The sequence below is a fragment of the Lycorma delicatula genome, chromosome 2 (assembly GCF_047948215.1).
Source record: "Lycorma delicatula isolate Av1 chromosome 2, ASM4794821v1, whole genome shotgun sequence".
In the NCBI taxonomy this organism is placed as follows: domain Eukaryota; kingdom Metazoa; phylum Arthropoda; class Insecta; order Hemiptera; family Fulgoridae; genus Lycorma; species Lycorma delicatula.
The window spans coordinates 167041466-167064313 of record NC_134456.1 but is presented as its reverse complement, the minus strand read 5'-3'; the positions used below and the strand labels follow the sequence as shown (position 1 = coordinate 167064313).

The 22848-nt window shown below is 30.5% G+C and overlaps 1 protein-coding gene across 1 annotated transcript in view; it reads right to left on the bottom strand.

Moving 5' to 3' along the window:
- The window catches only part of Cdc2rk (cyclin-dependent kinase 10), a 51791-nt gene that overhangs the window by 4415 nt on the left and 24528 nt on the right, over positions 1 to 22848 (bottom strand). Inside the window, exon 8 of the mRNA XM_075356658.1 lies at positions 15481 to 15632. Within this exon, the coding sequence (XP_075212773.1) occupies positions 15481 to 15632 (152 nt within the window). The remainder of the gene's footprint in view (positions 1 to 15480; positions 15633 to 22848) is intronic.

The window sequence follows — 22848 nt, the reverse complement described above, 5'->3', positions numbered from 1 at the left end:
AAAAGACTTATCATTGGCCTCTTCTCCCTCTTTCAATATGAAAAAAGAAACAAATTCTTACACGGAATCAGGTTTATCAAATGTAAATATTGAGCATGTGTAAACTACAATCAACATGATTTCTTTTTCTAAAAAACAGTTGACTACTTTCCCTAAACTAAAGGTAGTAAGTACAATGTGGCTATTTTTAACTAAATTTGAATGCCTTCATCACATATGACCTAGGCCATTTAATTCAACAGAAATCTAAACTAAGTCTTATTATTGCCTTTCCTGAAGCTAGCCAAAACAGAATGTTAAACTGTTAACAGAACTAGTAGCATGTTGTGAACCAATATAACATTAAACAAGAAACAAATTTTAATGACTACAACTTGATTTGCTTTATGATATCCATTTATTACCTTTTTTTTTTTTTTTTGTCTTCAGTCATTTGACTGGTTTGATGCAGCTCTCCAAGATTCCCTGTCTAGTGCTAGTCGTTTCATTTCAGTATACCCTCTACATCCTACATCCCTAACAATTTGTTTTACATATTCCAGACGTGGCCTGCCTACACAATTTTTCCCTTCTACCTGTCCTTCCAAAATTAAAGCGACTATTCCAGGATGCCTTAGTATGTGGCCTATAAGTCTGTCTCTTCTTTTAACTATATTTTTCCAAATGCTTCTTTCTTCATCTATTTGCCGCAATACCTCCTCATTTGTCACTTTATCCACCCATCTGATTTTTAACATTCTCCTATAGCACCACATTTCAAAAGCTTCTAACCTTTTCTTCTCAGATACTCCGATTGTCCAAGTTTCACTTCCATATAAAGCGACACTCCAAACATACACTTTCAAAAATCTTTTCCTGACATTTAAATTAATTTTTGATGTAAACAACTTATATTTCTTACTGAAGGCTCGTTTAGCTTGTGCTATTCGGCATTTTATATCGCTCCATTTTATTACCTTATGCATTCTAAACTTTTTTTTTGGTTGTAAAAGCAGCCTCAGGAAAACTTGACATACAGCTCTCAAATATAGTTCTTTGTTTCATTAGTTTATTTTTTTCTATTGCTTTTAAAATTAATTATTTATTATATACTATTACAATTGTTTATATTTAGATTTCTGCTGAATAGAGCATTACTTTTTTAAAATGACTCCTTTATTATATTTGTTTTCTGCTTTACTTACACATAGTTGATACTTCAATATCACAGGGATTATTATTCTCCAAACAACATATAAGTAAACTGCTGTATAAATTTTCTTGGTGGATTTATAATTTGACATGTAATCTCATACAATAAATTCTGTCTAATTTGATCTTACTAGTCTCTGTATTGAATGCCTGCCTGCCAGCTCATGATATTCATGTTGCATATAAATATGAGTATCTAACAGTAATCATACAAAGTATTCTTACTGAAAATTGGATGAGGTTGTAAACAGAACAATAATATGATGAGATGGACATTATCTTACATAAGGACATAAATAATTCTTATAAAAATCATACACAATAATACATTTTTTTAAAAAGTAAAATCTTCAAGTGTAATCAACTAGAATGATTATTAAAAAAAGCATGTTACAGTGGGTATTTAATTTTTCTTCAGAGATCAAAACAGGCAAAACATATGTAAAAACGTTTAACAATACTGCATTACAATATAAAGAGAACGCTGTGGAATTGTAAAAAGAATTTCCTAGCATTAAAAAATGAATGAAAATATTAAAAATCCATTCAGAAAATTTTAAAATTCATGTACTTAAGCTAGAAATAAATTAAAAAAAAAAAAAAAAACTAAAGCAAAAATAGAATAGTTATGAATACTAATATTATATTATAAGCAATACAATGAGAAATCCAGGTGGGCATGCGAGGGCTTCCACGTCAATTGAGGTAAAAATACTGCAAAATGTGATGGAGTATTGGAACATTGGATGACATGAGAAATCCATGTATTAATCTGATGTGCTTCGGCTAAAGTGATAATGAACAAACATTTCACACCAATGATTTTTATTTCAGTATATAAAATCGTGTCACATTAATATTAAAAAGATAAGCTGAAGAGACCAAAAAGAGAAGAAAACTACGGTCAATATAACACTTAAGTTTGTTATGCATTTTAACAGAAGGCTTTCTTGAGGATAAGGTTGACAAGCAGGTGGCAATACACTGTATCACAAGCATGAGAAGCTGAAGCTTTCACATGATCTTAGATGTATACTACATTCTTCACTTCCTTCAACCTTGAAATCTATTAACATTGCAATTTGTTCAATTAGTGAACAATGAGTAATCTACCCATGGCGATGAGGATGATATATATGATATGTAAATGAGGTGAGTCTTGCATAAACTCAGGCCGACCATTCCTGAGATGTGTGGTTAATTGAACCCCAACCACCAAAGTACACCAGTATCCACTGTCTAGTATTCAGATCTGTATAAAAGTAACTAAAATTTACTACGATTTGAACTTCAGAACCTTTAAAATTTTATTTATTTAAAGTATTTTAAGTCTTATAAAACAAAATCTGTTTGTTTATTTGTTAATCCTTCATTTTCCCATCCCTTTGTGACCCCTATTTCCTACAATGTTCATAGATTTTTAGGTTAATAATCGTTATATTCTAATAAAATAGAATTTTTATAATTATTATTATAAAAAATCACATATGTAGTATAAATGTAAGAAAAAAATATAAGCACAAAGACTCCTCGATTATGAGACTGGAATATTTGTCATTCTGTTGTGTTTGTAGATTTACAAGTAAGCAGCTTGAAAATCTTGAAATGAAGTTGCTCAGAAATGGAACCAATTTGGAAGCTGCCATTCTGGATTTAAAGTGGGAACTTCCTCCTACCACTCTGCAAAGTGGATCAATAAATTCCATTGAAAGTTGACTGCTTGCCCTAAGTTATTATTTGTTTGTGTTTTTAGGACTTTTTACATCTATCTATGTTTTATTAGTCTTTTTTGTCTTTGTAAGTTGAACCTGTTAAACTGCTAAATCTTTTTCACTATCATTTCCACCATGAAATTCCTGACATAATTCTTTTTTTGTTGTTGTGAATTTACTCTTTGATCAATGTTTATATTTTTTACTTAGATTATTTTTGCAGTTTTATTTAAAGCAGTCATTTTTCTGATATTTAAGTTCCTTGTTACTTAATTACTTTAAACTAAGTTTTTTCTGATGTTTTTTATTATTTATTTTTTTGTACAATACATTATAAATAATTTATTTTTTTTTAATACATAAATAAATTCTACTTATTACTTTTGCTTTGTCTTGTACTTTAAGCCTCCTTTTTATTCTACAAGATTTTTATCGATCAATATCTTATCATATTTTTTAAAGCTTTCCACATATTTCTTTTATTGATAAAATCCATTTCTCAATTTCTATTTTGAATTATACATACTTTTAACATTTCTTTTTTCATTCATAACTGCTAAATCTACTTCTTAAAGTTTCTTTAATTTATAAACAGTATATATATATATATATATATATATATATATATATATATATATATATATATATATATATATATTTTTATAATAAATTTGATTTATTACATTTATAATTTGTTTCCTGGTTTAGATTTTAGTATTTTCTAACAATCTTTTATTAAAAATTGCCTTTTTATCTTCAATTATTGAAACCATGTGTTTTGAAACAATTTTTTTGGTTTTCCTTTTATTATATTTAAAAAATTTTATTTTTAATTTATTTTTAAAATTAATTTTTTTTTAATTTAACAGTTTTTCTTTACTTAATGAATGAAAATAATTTTTTTTTCCTCTTAGAATATTTTCTTACTGTAGACAGTTTCCTTTTTAAGAAGGCTTGTTTGTTTTTTTTCTAAAGCAAACTGTTATTCTGTTTTGGTCTTATGCTTTGAGTAGAAATTTTTTCTTCTTTTAATTTTAGTTTTCTGTTTTAAAAAGATCACTATCTAGATTGCTTTACTTATATAATATATATATAAGCTTTATTGTATGATTTTAATAAATTTCTTTTATTACTAAATTGAAAAATGTTTCAGATTAATTCATGAATTTATTACTGTTTTTAGTTTGCATCTCAACTGCTTAATTAGCAGTTTTCTCCAATGGTTTGTTCTGGATTATTTTTAAATATATTTTTTGTAAGATTTTTTACAATTCTTAGCTTTTTTTTAAACTTAATAAATTATTTTTGTTATTTTTTTTATTTTATGGTTTTATATTAATCTTCTTTTGTAAATTCCTTCAATTTTTCTTAAATGATTTAAACTTTTTTTGGTGTTGTTTTACAAAAGTTTTCTTCCTTTTTTTAATATATTGTTGAAAATCTCAGAATATTAAGATATTTTAACTAGATACTTTTATTTATATATTTGTGTTTTCTTATTTAATCTGTGAAATCTTTATCTTTTTTTATGTTTCTTAAACTGTTTTTATGTTTCTTATAAACTGAGTAAATGTGATTTAAGTGAGGAAAGTTTTTCACTTAACTCAAATATTACTACTAGTTACTTCTTCTGATCCTCCTAGATGGGAAGATATCTTTATATTAGTTGACAGATTGAACTTCTGTTAAATTCTAGTTTGGAGGAAAATTTAAAAGATGTATTCATACTACATTTCCAAAAGATGAGATTAACATTAAATCTCTAACATTAGATACTATACACTAAAAACGATAAAAAAAATAAATTTTATTTATAAATTATTATTATACTTTACTTATATGTTTGAATAGTGCCATAGCTATCATGATTGTAAATGACCTGATATGTCATAAGTTGCTCCCAAAAATTAAATAGCCATCCTTAAGAATATCAATCCCCCATGCCAAGCTTAATAAGGAGGGCAGGCAAGGAGTAAAATGTTTTTTTGTTCCCTTCTTTAATGGGCTAAGCACATGGTTGGATATCACCTTGCTAAGCCACCAAAATACACACAATATTCAGACCTACATGTGACAACACCATCTTTTCACCAAAGGAACCTGCTACTCAATGAATATAATTTCTACCAGAAAAGAAGCAACCCTGATTGTTGCCTCCTTGCACCCCAGTTGTTCATGTAACAAAAACTAGGAATAATTTTATTTTTATTAATGCACTTATTTCTATATTAAGACCATGAAATAAATAAAAAAAACCCAATATAGTACATAAAATAGAATTATACAATATTCTGTATATTAAAAAAACAAACCTGCAAGTAACTGAATGTTTGATAATATTAATCATAAGGTTATCTGTCCTGAGGGAAGTCCCTGCACAATGTCCTATCAATCTCCACTGTCTTTGACTTTCAGGTAAAATTTTGAGTTCTTGATAGGTCCCATTTCTTTTTAGATCATCTATAATTTTTAATCTTTTTTGACGTACCTTCTTTGATTCTCTACTTAATAACAACTTTGATTGAAATTTTGGGTATGAAATGAGTAGCAGCAAAAATTTGTTCCAAAACTGTAGAATTTTCAACAAATGGTGAAAAAAGCATGCTGAATTTGATAGAATGTTAAGGTTCTCCTTATGTTTTTTATATACTTTTTCTTCAATTACAGTTGTGTTGTCAATTATAAATTCTCACCACAAGCTAGTATGGTCAACAAACAGTATTACTTTGACAGTTTATGTGAAACAATCTGAAGAAAATTACCACAAATATGTACAAAAAATTCTTAGATTTACACCACGATTAACACTCCAGCTCATACGTTACACATCATATTCATGATTATTTAGATAAAATATCATACTGAAGCTGCAGTTTCTGTGTTCTCCATACATGGCAGCCTATGACTTTTTCTTGTTTCCGCTAACTAAGAGAAGATTAAAAGGACAACCATTTTGGTTGATAGATGAAATAATATTTTGAGGACTGGAAGATACAGTATCAATATAGAATACTTATTCTTTTGATGAAAATTAAAATTCTTGTTGTTTTTAATTATACCTCGTAGATACTTTACAATTGTAACAATTTATTTTGTGGAATATTTTTTTAAATTTTAATCTAAATTGGTAGAAACATTTTAAAATTAACAGATTTCAAAAATTATTCTAATTTATTGCTTTTTTAGTCTCTTTCTGTTCAAAAGTGATGTTTTTATAATGTTTTGAAATTATAATTTAAAATAAATTTTCATTGAGACCTAGTTTTTCAGTAGCAAAAACCAGTTGGTTTTTAGCATTTATCAAGTCTCACATTCAAACTAGATCATATTTATATGATAATTCATATTTTATGATAATTTTAAAGTTGTATAAGTTGGTTGAATCTTATAACTCTCAATTCTTTTCTATAACTTCTGTTGAAGAATTGTTCATTTTTGTAATTAGATTATGATGTCATATGGATCTGTAAAGAACCATTATGGATAAGGATTGGTTGTAATTTTCTATATAATGGAATCAATTTTTGTAACCTAAATTTTTTTTTTAAATTAAGAAAAGATACAAAAACAAGAAGAAAGGATATTTAAAAACATCAGTGAAGTGAATAAACTATGCTTTTTACTTTAAAGTAAATACTGGTCAAGTAAAGTAAACCCTTGAGATTAAGTGAATAACCTTTTACTAATACTTATAAGTAAACACTTGTAACATTTGTAGTTGTCCCGAGTATTTGCGAGTAGTTTTCCCATTTTGCTTTTACTTATCCAGTATTCTCTTTACTTATCAAGTAAACACTTATATGATTCATATCCTGTATATATCCTGATTCATATCCTGTCTGTATGATTCATCATCATGTTCAGACACTTTTGTCAATACATCAAATGTTTCTCATGTTTTAATCAATCCAGCACCATTTGCATGCCAGTCTTTTAGCAAACATCATCATGTCTAGTGAAGAGACTAATTTTGAAGTACAAGAACCAGTAGAGCCATCTGCGTCAGAAAGTAGCAGAATGTATTTGGTAAATATTCTTAAAGACAACACCGTTGTTTTAGACCGGTCTATGAGTTCTAAAAGAATTGTTGCCAAAAAAAAAATAGAACACTATTCAGAAGGAATATCAAAAAAGTGTGGGGAAGTCAATTACAGTAGAAAAACTAAAAAAAAAATTAAATAACATGAAAACAGACCTTAAGAAGAAAACTGACAAAAATAAAAGTGGGAATAGAGCAGTGAAATTACTAAAATGAAAATCAAATCTCCTTGAGTTACTTGAAATTCAAGAAAATCCTATATTGCATCAGATACCGGCAACAACCAATGTAGGAATTGAAAATAGGATTCAAGAAGATACCCCACCAATTCAGCCTACTAACAAAATCACTAACAAGTCAACAGACGAAAATCATTCAAAATCAGGACAGCTTGAAAAGCGTAAAAAAGAGAGACAACATTGGGACACTGATGAAACAGCTGATCTATCAACCACTGATCTTCAACGACTCGTTCTCAATGAGCAGCTGAAACTTGCAAGAATGCAGATGAAGAGAGAGGGGAAATAAAAATTAAGACAGAGGAGACAGAACTGGAACAAGAGAAATTAAATTACGTCAGCTGCAATCATCTTCAACAGAACGGTGCGAAGTTAATGAAGAGAACACAGATTTTGATCTCAGCCAATACATATTGTTGAAATAATCCTTATTTTGTATTTCTGTAAAAAAAATTATGTATTTAATTTTGTATTTGTGCCTTAATAAAATAAAATAAAATAAGAACCTGTCACTCCCAAAAAAAAAAAAATTAAAAATCCATTTATACTTGCGGAGGCCGCGTGCGGATGTGTGTTAACATGCTCATTCATTCGTGTGCGCACATGGAGTACTGGGCACACACACCAGTATAAAATAGAAAAATCCAGTATAAATGATTAATTTTGTTTTTTCTCTTATATTGATTTTTCTCTTTATTTATTTTTCTCCTGTTATTTATACTTATTACATTTTTTTTATGTACAAAATGAGGTAAGGAAAAGGGTAACAAATTTATAATAATAATAGATTTTATTATAGTTTTTAATAAATGATAAATATAAAAAAATGGTAAAATGATGAGTTTATTTCAAATCAATTTTCCAACAACAAAGTCATGATTTCATTTCTTCTTGCCTGCCCTCTGAGACGAATTCCATCCTCTTCAAGTTCTTCTGGTTCTTCATTTTCATCCTCTTCTCTTTCATAATTGATATTTTCTTCTAACTCACAATATTTATCATTTAAATGTTTCACAACATTGTGTAAAACAGAACATACCACAAATACTTTCAGAATTTTTCCCAATTTTACACGAACAAGATTCGCCAATATCGGGAACCGTTTCTTAAGTTGACCAAAAATGTGTTCAATAACAACTCTTTCTTTAGAATGTTGTTTACTGAAAACTTCTTCCTGCCTGTTTCCCGCTGGTTCAAAAGGTGTTATTAACCATGGGGCAATTCCGTACCCACTGTCTCCCAAAAGGCATGCCGTACCATTAAATTTACCCATGGTTTAGCAAACACTGCTCAGTCTCCAAATGTGACTGTCATGGGAGCTATCCGGCCAAGAAGCATCAATGCTAGTGATTTTTTCAGTGGAATCACATGTTACCTGAACGTTGATGCTGGGATACTTCTTACGGTTTATGTAACAGTCTCCGTAGTGTGCTGGTTTATTTATTTCTAAGTGCGTGCAATCCACAGCACGTATTACGCTCGGCATTTTAAAGCGAGAACTCCATTTTCTCTTGGCTTCATTTAACTCATGAGCATTCTGTGGAAAGTGAATCCACTCAGATGCCTTTTCATTTATTTTGTTCAGAACGTAATCGAAAGTTTTGCATACTGTAGAATGGTGAATCCCGAAGTCTTCACTGACACCGTTTTGAAATCCAGGGTCTGATAAGTGCCGCAAAAATACTTCCATCTTCTGTTGCGATGACAGAGCACCTCCTCACTTTTCATTACTTTCTTCCAAAAAAGCGTTCGTCAAAAATTCAACTGATTCTTTTGTAAAAGGAATTAGTTCTTCATATCTTCTTCGACTCAATGCTCGCCTTTCTTTGTAAGTTTTTGGTTGACGAATGTTGACAAAGGCAGCCATACCAAGTATAAAAAATTAAATGAAAGTTTGATAAGGTTACTAAATAGCTACCTTGAAATTCTAACAGTAAATACTTGAATACTCTTCCGAACTTAGGATTTTATTCACTCGTTTTAAGTAAAGTTTGGCCGGAATCAGTAATTTTGTGTAGTTACAAGTAAACGCTTGATAAGTAAAGGTTATTCACTTCCCTGTTTTGCAAGTAAAGAGAATACTTGTCAAGTATTTGGTTTACCGTTGTTTATTCATAGAACTGCAAGTAAACACCTGCATAATTGCAAGTAAAAGTAAATACTGGTTTTTATTCACTTCACTAAATATATCTAATATCTAGTTTCTAAACATATGCTATTCTACTATGAAAAGTTTTTTTTTTAAAATTATATTGCTTGGTTGAATTTTACTGTACTCTATTATTTTATAATTTTATTATTATTATATTAAATAACTACTGTTGTATTATTTACAGAATTTTTATTAATAAGAATTCTAAAATTTTATGACTGACCACTCCTGCCCCCTCTGGAGGCTATTATGTATATAACATTTGCTTCAGAAATAATACGTCAGTCTGACTGAAGAGAATAATATTTCAATATTATTCTATTTAAAATGCAAACACATCACAGAGTAATGAACATAGATTATTCAGTGTGTTTTAGGGGTTAATAAAAAATGAACAAAGCAATATAGCACACGTTGATTATTTTTCAAACATTACTGTAGGTACTAGGTGTTACGATGACCTTGATTGGGCAGACCGGCATGATGCAACAGGGGAATCCCTAGTTGAGCAATGGCTACCATGCAGGGAAAAGCAATGTGTGTACTATGGTTTCATGAAAGGGGATGTGTTATTACTGTTTCAGTTTAGAGTACAGCTGCGATCCACCCAATAAAGACTATTAAACATTGGTATTAGCAGTTTAAGGTTACAGAAAGTGTAGTACATAAAAAAGGTGCTGGCAGACCTCCTGTCTCAGAGGAAATTGTGCATCAAGTAAGAAAAACTTTTCAGAGAAGTCTGGGTAAATCTACACATCATCCGAATTTAGAACTGGGAATACCACAATAGACAATTGTGAGGGTTCTACACAAGCCTGTAAAATTCATGCATGTAAAAACTTCATGCATATAAAATTTAATTAGTGCAAGCAAACGAAGATGAAAATAAACCACACCACTACAATTTTGCAGTGGACATTCTTGAATGAAATTAAGGTGTCTTAGAAAAAGTAATCTTCTCTGATGAAGACATTCCATGTTTTTGGTCATGTTAGGACGTCATAATTGTCATATTTGGGGTAGTGAAAACCCTCATGCCATTTGAGAAACACAATGTGATAGCCTGAAAATTAATATTTGGTATATGTTGACTGATTATGAAGTGACTGGACCATTCTTCTTCATCGAGCCAATGGTTACTAGTGCTAGTTACCTAGACTTGTTAAAGGACTTTGCAGTACCACAAACTGAACATCAGCAACCAAACATTTACTTCCAACAGGATGATGCACCACCACACTGAGGTTTACATGTTAGGGACAACCTACCTGAACAATTTCCTTAATGTTGGATAGGCCATGATGGACCTAGTGACCTCGATTCCCTGACATTATGCCACTCGATTTCTTTCTTTGGGGGTTTGTCAAAAGGGTATATGCGATGAAGGTTGTCAACATGAACTAAAAATAAGAATCTGTGTAATTAATGGAAAACTCCAGATATTCTTTGTAATGTGGAGTGTTAAATTGAATACTGTCAAGACATTTTTTTAAATGTATAAAAAATAATATACATAAGAGGAGTTACATTTTTTAAGCAAGTACTTGTTTTATTTATGATTTTTACTTTATTAACTGCTACATTTTACTGAAAAATACAATTCAGCATAGATGAAAACTGTTATGGTTTTCTCCTGTAAAATGATTTTCACTTCTGAAAGTAATTTGTGCAAGTTAAAATTTAGCAATTTATGTTTTGAAAAAAATTATATTAAACCATGTTTATGTTGAACATTAATATATTAATTTTTACCTTTAATTTTGTGTATTATTTTTATAATGTAATAAACTGATGTAAGTCAACTGTGATTATAAATCAAATTGCTTGGCTCAATTTTTTCATGATCATAGAGTAAGAAACTATGCTATTCATTCTGAAATTCAACTCTAGTTTTATTATCTTTTATTCCTAATTGCTTAATAATATTATCATTATCTCATGATACATACATTAATGAAACAAAATAGTATTTGAAGGTATTTTTAATTCAATGAATGATAATCATACAAACAAATTTTTTCTGGTTGTCAGGATAAGAATACCCATTAGTATTTCTAAAATTTATAGAAAAGATTTCTCCTCTAAGAAAAATGAAGATATTATTGGAGTAATGAAAAAAAACGATAATGTAATTAAATCTTCAAGAATCTATAACTGGAAGCAGCTATATATTATTCTATTATTTAGGATAAAATAATGATTCTGCAATACTTTTTTTTAGAAAGAAATAATGAAAAAAAAAACATAAGAACAAATGTTTAATTAAAGAAAATGAAGATTAGAAACTGTTCATTCAATAAAGCTAATGAAAACTTGGCAAGGATATTCACAAATGAAACTAAAAACACAACATACTAACAAATAAATGAGTTACTGTTCAAACAATTAACTGGCAAAACTCTCACGGCAATTTTTTCATAGTAACATAATTATCCTGACAACATCCATTACTACTGGAATGGACACTGCTTTCACTTTTAAAGATTTATTACTGGTTTCATAAAGAGTGGCAATTATGTTATCATTCATCAGTCCAAATGTTGACACCGACCTAATTTTAATAATACTGTGAATTAAAAGAAATACGTAAGTTGAAAAAATTATGCCTTTTACTTAGCATATGTATCGTACAGATGACCGAGAATGCAGGTTTGTGACTAGCCAGTCTCATACTTAGTTGGCATGAACAAAAATAGTTTACTACAATGGCGCACCTCTCTCTCTTTTCTGTTTAGCCTCCAAAACTTCCGTAAACTATTACATACTTCAGAAGATGATATGTATGAATGTAAATAAAGTATGATATGTATGATAAAGGATGATATGTATGAATGTATGATTGTACAGTCTCAGGTCAACTGTTCCCGAGATGTGTGGTTAATTGAAACCCAACCACCAAAGAACACCGGTATCCATAATCTAGTATTCAAATCTGTATAAAAGTAACTGCCTTTACTAGGATTTGAACCTTAGAACTCTCAACTTCAAAATCAGCTGATTTGTGATGACAAGTTGACCACTAGACCAGCCTGGTGTGCTACAATGGTGCACCTAATGCATCAAGTAATTCATTCTTATCGTGCAAAAGGTGTGGCATTAATTGATACAAAGAATGAAACATCTATTCTGTAATCTCTTATAAAGTTTTTGCAGGAGTCTTTCTCATACCAATTAATGTTACATTTATTCAAATGGACTGGGGCTTTGAATATCACCCAAGTCATTGTAACTCTATAAAATAGCAGATTTAATCCCACTGATAGATAAAAATTTCTGTTTAAAACAAAAAATTAAAGAAAAAGAACCGTTATAATCAGAAGCATTGTTATAAGCTGGACTATTCATTGGATAGTAAAACTAACCGATCAGTAAAATTACTTTTTTTTATTAATCTTTACTATATTGAATATACATATAGAAATGGATTTAGTAGAAATAGCTTAAGTTTTGAAATGTTGATTATGCAAAATCCAACATTTACTAATGCCTGCAAATGTTTAGTGTTATGACAATGTACTAATTTGTTACAATGAACAGATATCTTCAAAAATGAACATATCTGTTCAATTTTTTGCATGTAGTATTTTTCAAAACTCTTACTAATTTTTCTTATGATTAAGAGACAAATAATTGTTTATACACTGTGGATATTATTATTGTAGATATTCGGGAGATGACGTGTATTGATAAATAATGTAACTTTAATCAGAAAGAAATGATAATTTGTGATAAAAAAATAAATTATAGTAAATACATTAAAAAATAAAAGATTAATAAACAAACACAGTTATAGTAAATTTTATCTAATGAATACAACTTTTACTTGCAGAGATGTGTTTATTTTGCTGTTAGCAAAATAAACATCAATTAACACAACTAATTTTCTAAAACACAGAAAAAGTATTGAAAATAGTTGATTGTATATGCCTTACAATGGTTCTTGTGATAACAAAGATATATAGTTAACCAACAGTAGATGATGATTATCCAACAGTAGTTTAATTGTGATAAAAAATAATTTTAAAAACATATAAAGAAGCTAAAAATTTTAATTTTTTCACTGTTCTGTAATAGGTTTTACTCCTTCATTCATTTGCTACAAAAATGTTTGCATGTCTTGAATATGACAATGCTGTACTAAAGTTCATTATGGATAGGACAAAGTTCAATTAGGAAGAAGTTTCAATTAAAGTTCTTTCTTTGATTGAAAGAAATTCAATCAAATTTTTAGTGGCTTCAACACTAAAACAACAATCAATTGTGTCTTATTTAAAAAAATATCTGAAAGAGTAAAATGCACAATTTATTAATTTTTTTTTTAATGTCTATGTATTTTTTCTTGTTAGCTACTGTAGTTCTAAGAGTTAGTTAATGCATTACATAGAACATACACTACAACTATATATATTTATGTACAATATTAGTGATAGTGAAAATTTGTTATATGTCAATAAGTATTTTGAATAAACCTCTGAATATTACCTTTATCAGGTACATAATAATGTAGTGTAGTGTACTGTATTTTATTATTTACCGTTATAACTTAATATAATAGTGGATGTAAATACTATACTGCAGCACAGTATTAGGTCATTTTAAAACATATTATTCTATTAATATTATTTTTGGATCAACCATGATTTTGGATTATCTGTGATCCTATTCCTGGTTATTATTGTAGATATTGGGGAGTTGACGCGTATTGATAAATAATATAATTTTAATTAGAAAGAAAACAAAATTTGTGATAAAAAATAAATTATAATAAATACATTAAAGAAAGTAAAAGATAAAATAAACACAGTTATAGTCAATTTTATCTAACCAATAAACTTTTACTAGGTTTTATAACTGTATTTTTATTTATTTTAGGTGATAATATTTGAAAGATTATATTATTTTAATTCTTTTTTATTCCTGTAGGAATATGTACTTATTTTCTGTTTAATTGTTACGTTCTCAGCACTTTTATTTGGTGGTGATCAATAGTTTTTTTATCTTATAATTTGTATTATCTACATCTAAACAGAATTGTTTATATCAATAAGTATGAAATGATGTGCAATTTTAAATTATTTTAGAACATTTAATCAACTCTATGAATTAAAAATATTATAATTTTTCTTTTTTAAAGTAAAGTTTTATAAAGTAAACAAGGTTTAACAATAAATTGATTATTAAAAATAAACATATAGAGTAGATCACAATAAAATTTTAAAATACATAATGTGACTAAAAAAATAACCAGTAATTATTTTACATTAAAACCGACTTTAAAACTATAGTTTTTGTTGGTTTGTATGTAAATTTTTAAAGATTTACCCTGATTTTGAGAAAAGGGCAATGTAGTAATATCCTTTTAAGACACTCTTTTTATTAGAACCATAGTCAATGATTTCCTAAAATGTTTCATCTAATCTTGTTATTGTTCCTTTTTTGCGATAAGAGCTACAAATAAAAATTTCAAAATGGTCCATTATTTGGTTAAAACAGAATTCTAAACAGAAGATATTAACCCATTATTTATTTGTAGAAGCTTTGTCAATCAATATATATATAAAAGTGGCATCTGATAACACCTGGCTATAAGGGCTTGTTGATGGTTAGGAATGGTGGAAGCAGTACTGAGTACATTAATTTTTTTTCAGTACATACATGCACTGATAACATTATGCCATAACGCTTCAAGACTTGCTCAGTATTTTTTTCTGCATTTAAATAGTATTTTTAATTTCCTGAACCACTCTCAACTACACTAACTGAAGGTTTTTAAATTAAGAAAAACACTTGCCAGAACTTACTGCTATTTTACATTTTAACTGTTATTTTATGCTGATGTTAACAGATCTTCAGCACTAGAAATGTAAACATGAATGTAAAATGTGCCTTCCCAGATGTATAATAACACTCAACTCTATAACTAGTAATTCTTAAAAGATATTATAATAAAAATTAAAGTAAAAGTAATTAAATACCACTCTGTGTGTTCACACTGATTTAAATTTAAATCAAAATCAATAAAATTCTTGCTATTAAACAAAAACAAAACTAAAATGAGTTATTTACCAGAAACTTTATATTTATTAAATTTAGATTTACCTAATTTATTTAATAAACATGCATATAAATATGTGGAATAATACATACCAAATCAGTGATAGCAGGTAGGTTCATAGTCTGGTCCATGGTACCACTATTTAAGCCTGAAGGTGCTTGATTGCCAGCGGCATTTTTATTTCCTGATGCACTTTTCATGTTACGATGTTGTGGAAATGTAGGCATCATTTTTGGCTCGCAAGCTAAAAAATAAATTATAACCCAGATTAATTTACAAGATTTTGGTTGTGCATCATAGTCTGCGCGATAACTAATATGGGTGAAATCAGGTATGTTGTAGGTTTTTGTTTATTTATCTACGATTTTACTAATAATGTACTGTACATCATATAACAGTCGGCTTTTAATTTTTGCAGTTAGTTTTTAATGCAGAATTTTTTAGATTTTACTAGAGTTTTTCATAACGCACGTAATATTTTTTCTTCTTTTTACTTTTTTTACATTTATATTAATAATTTTTTTTTTAAATTTTCTATAATTTTTAATAAATATACATATATAAAAGGTTTTTTGTTAATAATAATAATGTTTTTGTAATAAACATAATGGTTTTTAAGTACAAATGAGAATATAATACTGGAAATAAAAAAATTTTGAAAAAATAGAACAAATTTTTAAAAGTAGAACACTAACATTCTCTATATTAGTGAAATTACATTAAGTTCAATGGCCACATGGATCCTTGTAATTCACAAGGGGAGGATTGAGCTTCTTGTGAGGAATTCATCACTTGGATCCATGAGATCCAGTTTCTTTGGGGGAAGGAGTTCTTTTCACTATAAACTTTTTAAATATATTTTTTTTAATAACTCTCACAAGATATGTAAAAGATATATTTATGTCAGTTGGTTGATTAAATAAAGAGAAATATTTTGGCAGTAATATGTTAAGATATTATCACACAATTTCCCTTTCTCTAATAACTACAAGCTACTATTTGTAGCCTTTTATTTTCCCAATTTATTTCTTTACATGCAACACACCAGACAAAAACATTCTCTGGCATAAAGTTACTGGGAAAATTAAATTAATTACCGTTTAAAAATAATAGAAAAAATTGTTTCAATTCTTGGAGTTTGTATACTTACAAAAAAAAAAAAAAAAAAAAATAGTGCTAAAATTTTGTTTTTGATATTATTTTCAAAAGCATGTTACATAAATGTTATACTGCTAATCTTTTATACAAATACATCTTTTTCAAAATTTTTAATACCAATTTTTTTTCTTTGTGAATATGAAATTTTACAATAATTTCACTTACTAATTTTTTTTCAACTGATTGTTCAATACTTCAAAATTCTGTTAAAAACATCATAGTTATAATAAAGTGTATTAATTTTATTAATACATAGGAACATTAATCTTATTACACAGTTGCGGCAGAACCAACTAAGCGGTTAGGTGGGGTCAATGCTCAGGCAGTGGTGGGGGTAGGCTGGTGCGCATGGTCTCCCTCTGTTCCATTGGTGACCCCATTTCAGTAGCCAATATGGTTTAGACAGGAACACATCATGCCTTTACTGTTTTGAAAACAATCGAACAATCGACATGTGATCACGACACAAAGAGCTTTTTGGGAATGGTTCAACATTCCACACAACAATGCCATTCTTAATATGAACACAATTCCATTCTGGGTTAGGCAGTTGGAGGAAACTGGTAGCACACTACAAAGAGGTACACTTGGCTGACACAGGTTCATCAGAACATTAGAAAATGTGCAGCTGGTGAGAGCAGCAATCGAGCAATCACGACAATGTTCTGCTCAGAGGCATGTTGTTGCCTTGTGAATGTCAGACTGCAGTTTAAGGGCGATTCTGCATTTCGATTTGAATTTTCAACCCTTCAAAATAATGATGTCTCAAGAACTGAGACCAGCAGACTATGCCAAAGGCCAAAATCTGTATAAGCAAATGCTTGCACAGATCACTCCTGAGGCAGCTTACTTCAGTAGTAACAAAACACATTTTCACCTTAGTGGGAATGTGAATAAGCAAAATTTCTGCTACTGGGCTGAAAACAGCCCCCGATTTATTCATGAAAGACCATTATATTCCCCTAAACTAACGTTGTGGTATGCTACATCACAATTTGGCATGATAGGCCTGTACTTCTTTGAGGAAAACATGTCTGTGATGTGAATTTTGAACATTATGTCTCAAAGTTGTGAAATTTTCTACAGTCCACAACGGAAGAGACTGTTGAAGAAGAGGGACGGGGGACTTGTGGTTCCAACAGGATGGGGCTATAGCTCACACAGCCCGAAATTCACCCAGTGCGAGAGTAATTTTACCCAGACTTCTGGTCTGAGGGGTGATGTGGGGATGGCTTGCACGGTCACCCGATTTGAGCATTTATAATCTCTTTCTTTGTAGACATCTGAAGGAAAAGATGTTTAAACATTACTCTCAGACCCTACCAGGGCAGATTACTGAAGAAAACACCGTACCCCAAGATATGTGTGAATAAGGTGTACAAAGCTTCAGAAATTGTCTCAACAGTGTGTTGCTAATGGCTGCCACCTTGAGGACATTATTTTAAAAACTTAATGATTATTAAATGGTATTTAGGCCTACTGCTTATTTAAAAATATAAAAAGATTTTTTCTGTACCCTTATTCCTTTTTTATAACTCCTCAAAACTGCTTAATTGGTTCTGTTGCACCCTCTACTACCAGCAGTAGTTATTTAAGAAAATGATTCGAAAACTGCCCCTCTCTTTTCCATAATGAATTCTAAATGCATTTTACAGGCAGATCAACAATCTTGAACTATTTATAGCAGCAAATACTACTGTATAGACAATCTGTAATTTCACCTCCTTTGATACTCCTCCATGATATTAGGAATAATGATAAATACAAGAAAAATAAAGTCTGATAAGAAAACCATAATTATACAACCACCAAACTTATAGAACTGTATAGAACCAAACGCAAACCATCACTAGGACTAAAATTTTATACTTCCATAAATTCCTTTCAATTTCCAGATTTACATGCATAGAAAATTGAAATAATCTGATATTCAAACTTTTCTACATAAAAATATACTTAAACCTCAGGAAAAATACGACAGAGGAGAAAATAGGAGAACCCATTGCATTGTTTATGATTTAGGGTCCCAGACTCCTAAATTAAAAATAGAAACATTGCCATACTCAACTTATATTTTCAAAGTTTCTTCTACCTTTAAAAATAAAAACAATCATGAAGGAGAAGGAAATTCACAATTTCTTGCCCTCTTAAGAGTTAATGTCTCCTAGCCCCTCAATTAACAAAAATTTGAATATTTTAAAATTGGAACCCTTCTCTTTAAACGTGTATTTATCTTCTGAAACCATAATTAAGCTAATTTGTGTCAGTAATCATCTGTGGAATACAACAGTCCAGTCATATTCGCATTAGTTGCTGTGCATAACCTAATTGAAATGAGTGCTAAAATTAATAGATTGTATAGTGAATTTTTTTTTAAATTTTTTCCACATCTAGCATATAAGTAATTTTATAATATTTAGCAAACATTTTTAAGCATTTCCACCTTAAGTTTACATTACACTGAAAAAAATAACAGTGCTTCAATAATAGTAATAATAATCATAATTTTTGATGAACAGTTTTTTTATTACGTCAGTTTTATTCATTTTTTTATTATAATCAGCAAATCCTATGCTATAGACATAGTACAAAAATCTCAACTGAGCATAATAAAAATTTTTTTTTGTCTTACCTCCCTAACCTCCCAGGTCTTTCTTTCTTTTTCCTGTTTAGCCTCTGGTAACTACCGTTTAGATAATTCTTCAGAGGATGAATGAGGATGATATGTATGAGTGTAAATGAAGTGTAGTCTTGTACATTCTCAGTTCGTCCATTTCTGAGATGTGTGGTTAATTGAAACCCAACCACCAAAGAACACCGGTATCCACGATCTAGCATTCAAATCCGTGTAAAAATAACTGGCTTTACTAGGACTTGAATGCTGGAACTCTTGACTTCCAAATCAGCTGATTTGGGAAGACGCGTTCACCACTAGACCAACCCGGTGGGTAACCCCCCAGGTCTGGCCCCGCAGTACTGCACTACTTGGCCTTGAGAGGGTGCCTTTCGCCTCTTAACCACCCGAAACTATCCGCACCAGGCCCAGCTATGCTGCTCCCAGTCGATCGCCTGGCCAGATGGGTCAGGTCCTTTTTCCATGCCTTTGTCATTAAGGTGGCGACCCCCATAAGGAGGATCCCCTCCCTGGGATTGCGGTATTCACTCTGTCTTGCTCTTAGGTGGAGATCCCCTCCTTGGGACTACGATCCTTTTTTATACCCTAACCCCCATCCTCCACAGGAGTCCCCGCCCATTCCTCGAAGTGGAACACTGGAGCATCCCACCCATCCCTAATCTATCCAACTCTCTTCACCTTAGCTCTTCCTTTACATCCTGCTCCTCCACCTGCACTTTCTTCTTCATTATTGAGACAATCACTCTACTTATTAAAGTCCAATTTCTTTTGCTATGCAACATAGCCTCCATTATGTTGTTGGGGAAAACCACTCCAATTCTATCCCCAACCTCTTCCCGGTAACTCTCCCACCTCTTACATATAAAAACAATGTGCTCCATGATATCAGTTGCCGGACAATACTGGCATCTATTTGTCTGCCTCCTCTTATTACTATATAGATATTCATTAAAACTACTGCGTTCTGAGAGCACCTGCATTAGCTCAAAAGAGAGTTCCCAATGCTTTCAAGCCAATCAAGATCTTATATCCCTTACACGCCATCTCGTCCATCGCCCCACTCCGGCTGCAGCCTACCTCTCCTGCCACCTCTCTAACATCTCTCACCTCACTTCCCCATGATTCTTTCCACCAGCTTGGTCCACTCTCTCTTTTGCCATTGACAAAAATGGCTTCTACCAACACCATCCTGTACACCCTGGCCACCCGAATCATCATCCTTCTCTCCAATTTTTTGATAGCCACCTCCTTCTGTAATGCTCTCTCCCATACTGGCACTGTGAACAAAACAATACTCTGAAACACCGCTGCCAACATGTCTCTTGGAGGAACTGGACCGCCCCCACTCTACACATCAATCGAGCTAATGCCGCCACCATTCTCCATGCCCCACCCACCATCTGTGGCTGGAAGGACTGCATCCTATGCAGCCACACCCCCAAGTATTTCGCCTTCTGGACTGCCTCTACCTTAACACCATTTACCTCCAATGCTATCGGGGACAACCTCCTTCTGTCCGCCATCACCACCAACTTGGTTTTCTCTGCTGTCAATGACAACCTCCTGCTTGTCAACCAACCATCCACAAGCTTTATCGCCTTGTTTCCTCTGTGGATGACATGCTCCTCCTTCTTCCCAACTATCACAAGAGAGACATCATCTGCAAATTCTGTTACAGCAACTCCTTCTGGCAACTTAATTCTCAGGAAGCCATCATATGTGATGCTCCATAGGAATGGCCCCCACACCAATCCCTGCAGGACACCACATTGCACACTGGTCACCACCTCAACACCCTCCGCATGACCCACCACTCTCCCCCCTGAAGTAATCATCACTCTAATCAAATATAGGCTTACGCCCCATCCATTTTACCACCATCCAATAAACCATCATTTTTAATATCTGACTTGAAGATAAAAATGAAATTTTTTTCTATTGTCAAAATGATATAATTACATTTTCCTGCAAATTCATAACAATTTTTATTCATATGTTCAAAAAAGGAGGACTGTAAGTACCTATTCTAAATAATTACTATTTGTGAGTTTTTCAATATATATCCTTTCAAATTCATATGAGAAGAAAGTGTTACTTTTTTCTGCATATCATTATTATTTGGTTATTTACTTTCACTGCAACTTTACTATAAAACCTTTACTTATTTATTTCTGGGGTAGGCTTGAATGACAATGGTCATCTACTTTGATGACGTAATCTTAAGTATTACTCTTACATAACATCATTTCATCTATGTTATTTAACTGCAGAAAATTCAAAGAAGTATAAAAATGTGTAACCTATATTCAAATTACAACACAATTTACTTAAAGTTAGTAGATTTATAATCTTACTTCAAAATTTCCAAGGCTTGGTTCTTTCTCAACATTTCTGCACTTCTAAATGAACAAATTACTGCATTTAATTGTTTTTTATAAAGGAATAAAATAAACAGAAAAGAAAAAATTACATAATTATATTAATTAAACATACTTTTATTACAAAATAGCAATTTTTAATTTTCAAATATTTTTTTATAAATATAAAATCTATTATAAGCAATCAAATTTAGAAATTTTGGTGTTGTATGCTTTTTATGGTTAAAGGAAATATATATTATCATACAGACCCATAATCATAAAATAAGTATATATATATATATATAAAATAGATATTTTAACATAAAAAAACATTCTAATAGAAAGTTAAGCACATGGGACTTTTGTAACCAATAAAAAGCAAAATATTAATGTGTTCCAATTAAATAACATTTCTCTATCTCAACTGTATTTAATATTGGCAAGAGAAGGCAAAACAGTACATGATTTGATGTGTAGGGTGTGTTCTTTCCAATGTGTACAAACTGCAGTTTATGATTACAGTAAAAGTAGTAGCAAGTTCTTGGTTGTCTAGGTGTAAAAAAATTAAAAGTGGAGCAATGAGCAATAATCAGATTTTTTAATTAAGAAAAAGCATTACGAAATGGTTTAATGATTTAAAAAAATGATGTAAGATAGAATGACTGGAAGCAAAAACAAACGAATTTCTAAGAAAGTCAAATTTTTCTCATTTAGTGAGACATTTTTTGAGTTTCAAGCATCAAAAAGAGACCAATTGTTGCATTGATTTGATGGTGTGTGTTGTCAATGATTCAGTATCTTTGAATGGAATTGTCACTTGTGATGAAAACTGGTTGTTTTATAAGATCCTGAGGCTAAATAAATTGTTCGGTAAATAGCCTTTTATTAGAAAAATTATAGTGAAAACCATGTCAATAATCTTATTCAATATTAAAGGAATTATTCATCAGAACTTGATGCCTAAAGCAACAATGATCACAACAAATTCTATGCGAAGGTGTTACAGAGGCTGTGGAACTGAAATCATCAATTGAAATGTAAAATGTTTCCATCAAAAAATTGTTTGTCTTAGTCTAACAACACACCCACTTACTTTCTTCAGCTGCAATCAATCATTTTTTGCATAAAAAAGATTAGATCAATCACTACCTTATTCTCCAGATACGACTCCCTCAGACTACTTTTTCTTTCCTACAATCAAAGCGGCAAGTTGTAAAAGGAATATGATATGGGATGTTGCAGGACAAATAGGATGCTGTGACTGACCAGTAGAAAGCAGTACTAGAAAGGTTTCAGAAATGTTTCTG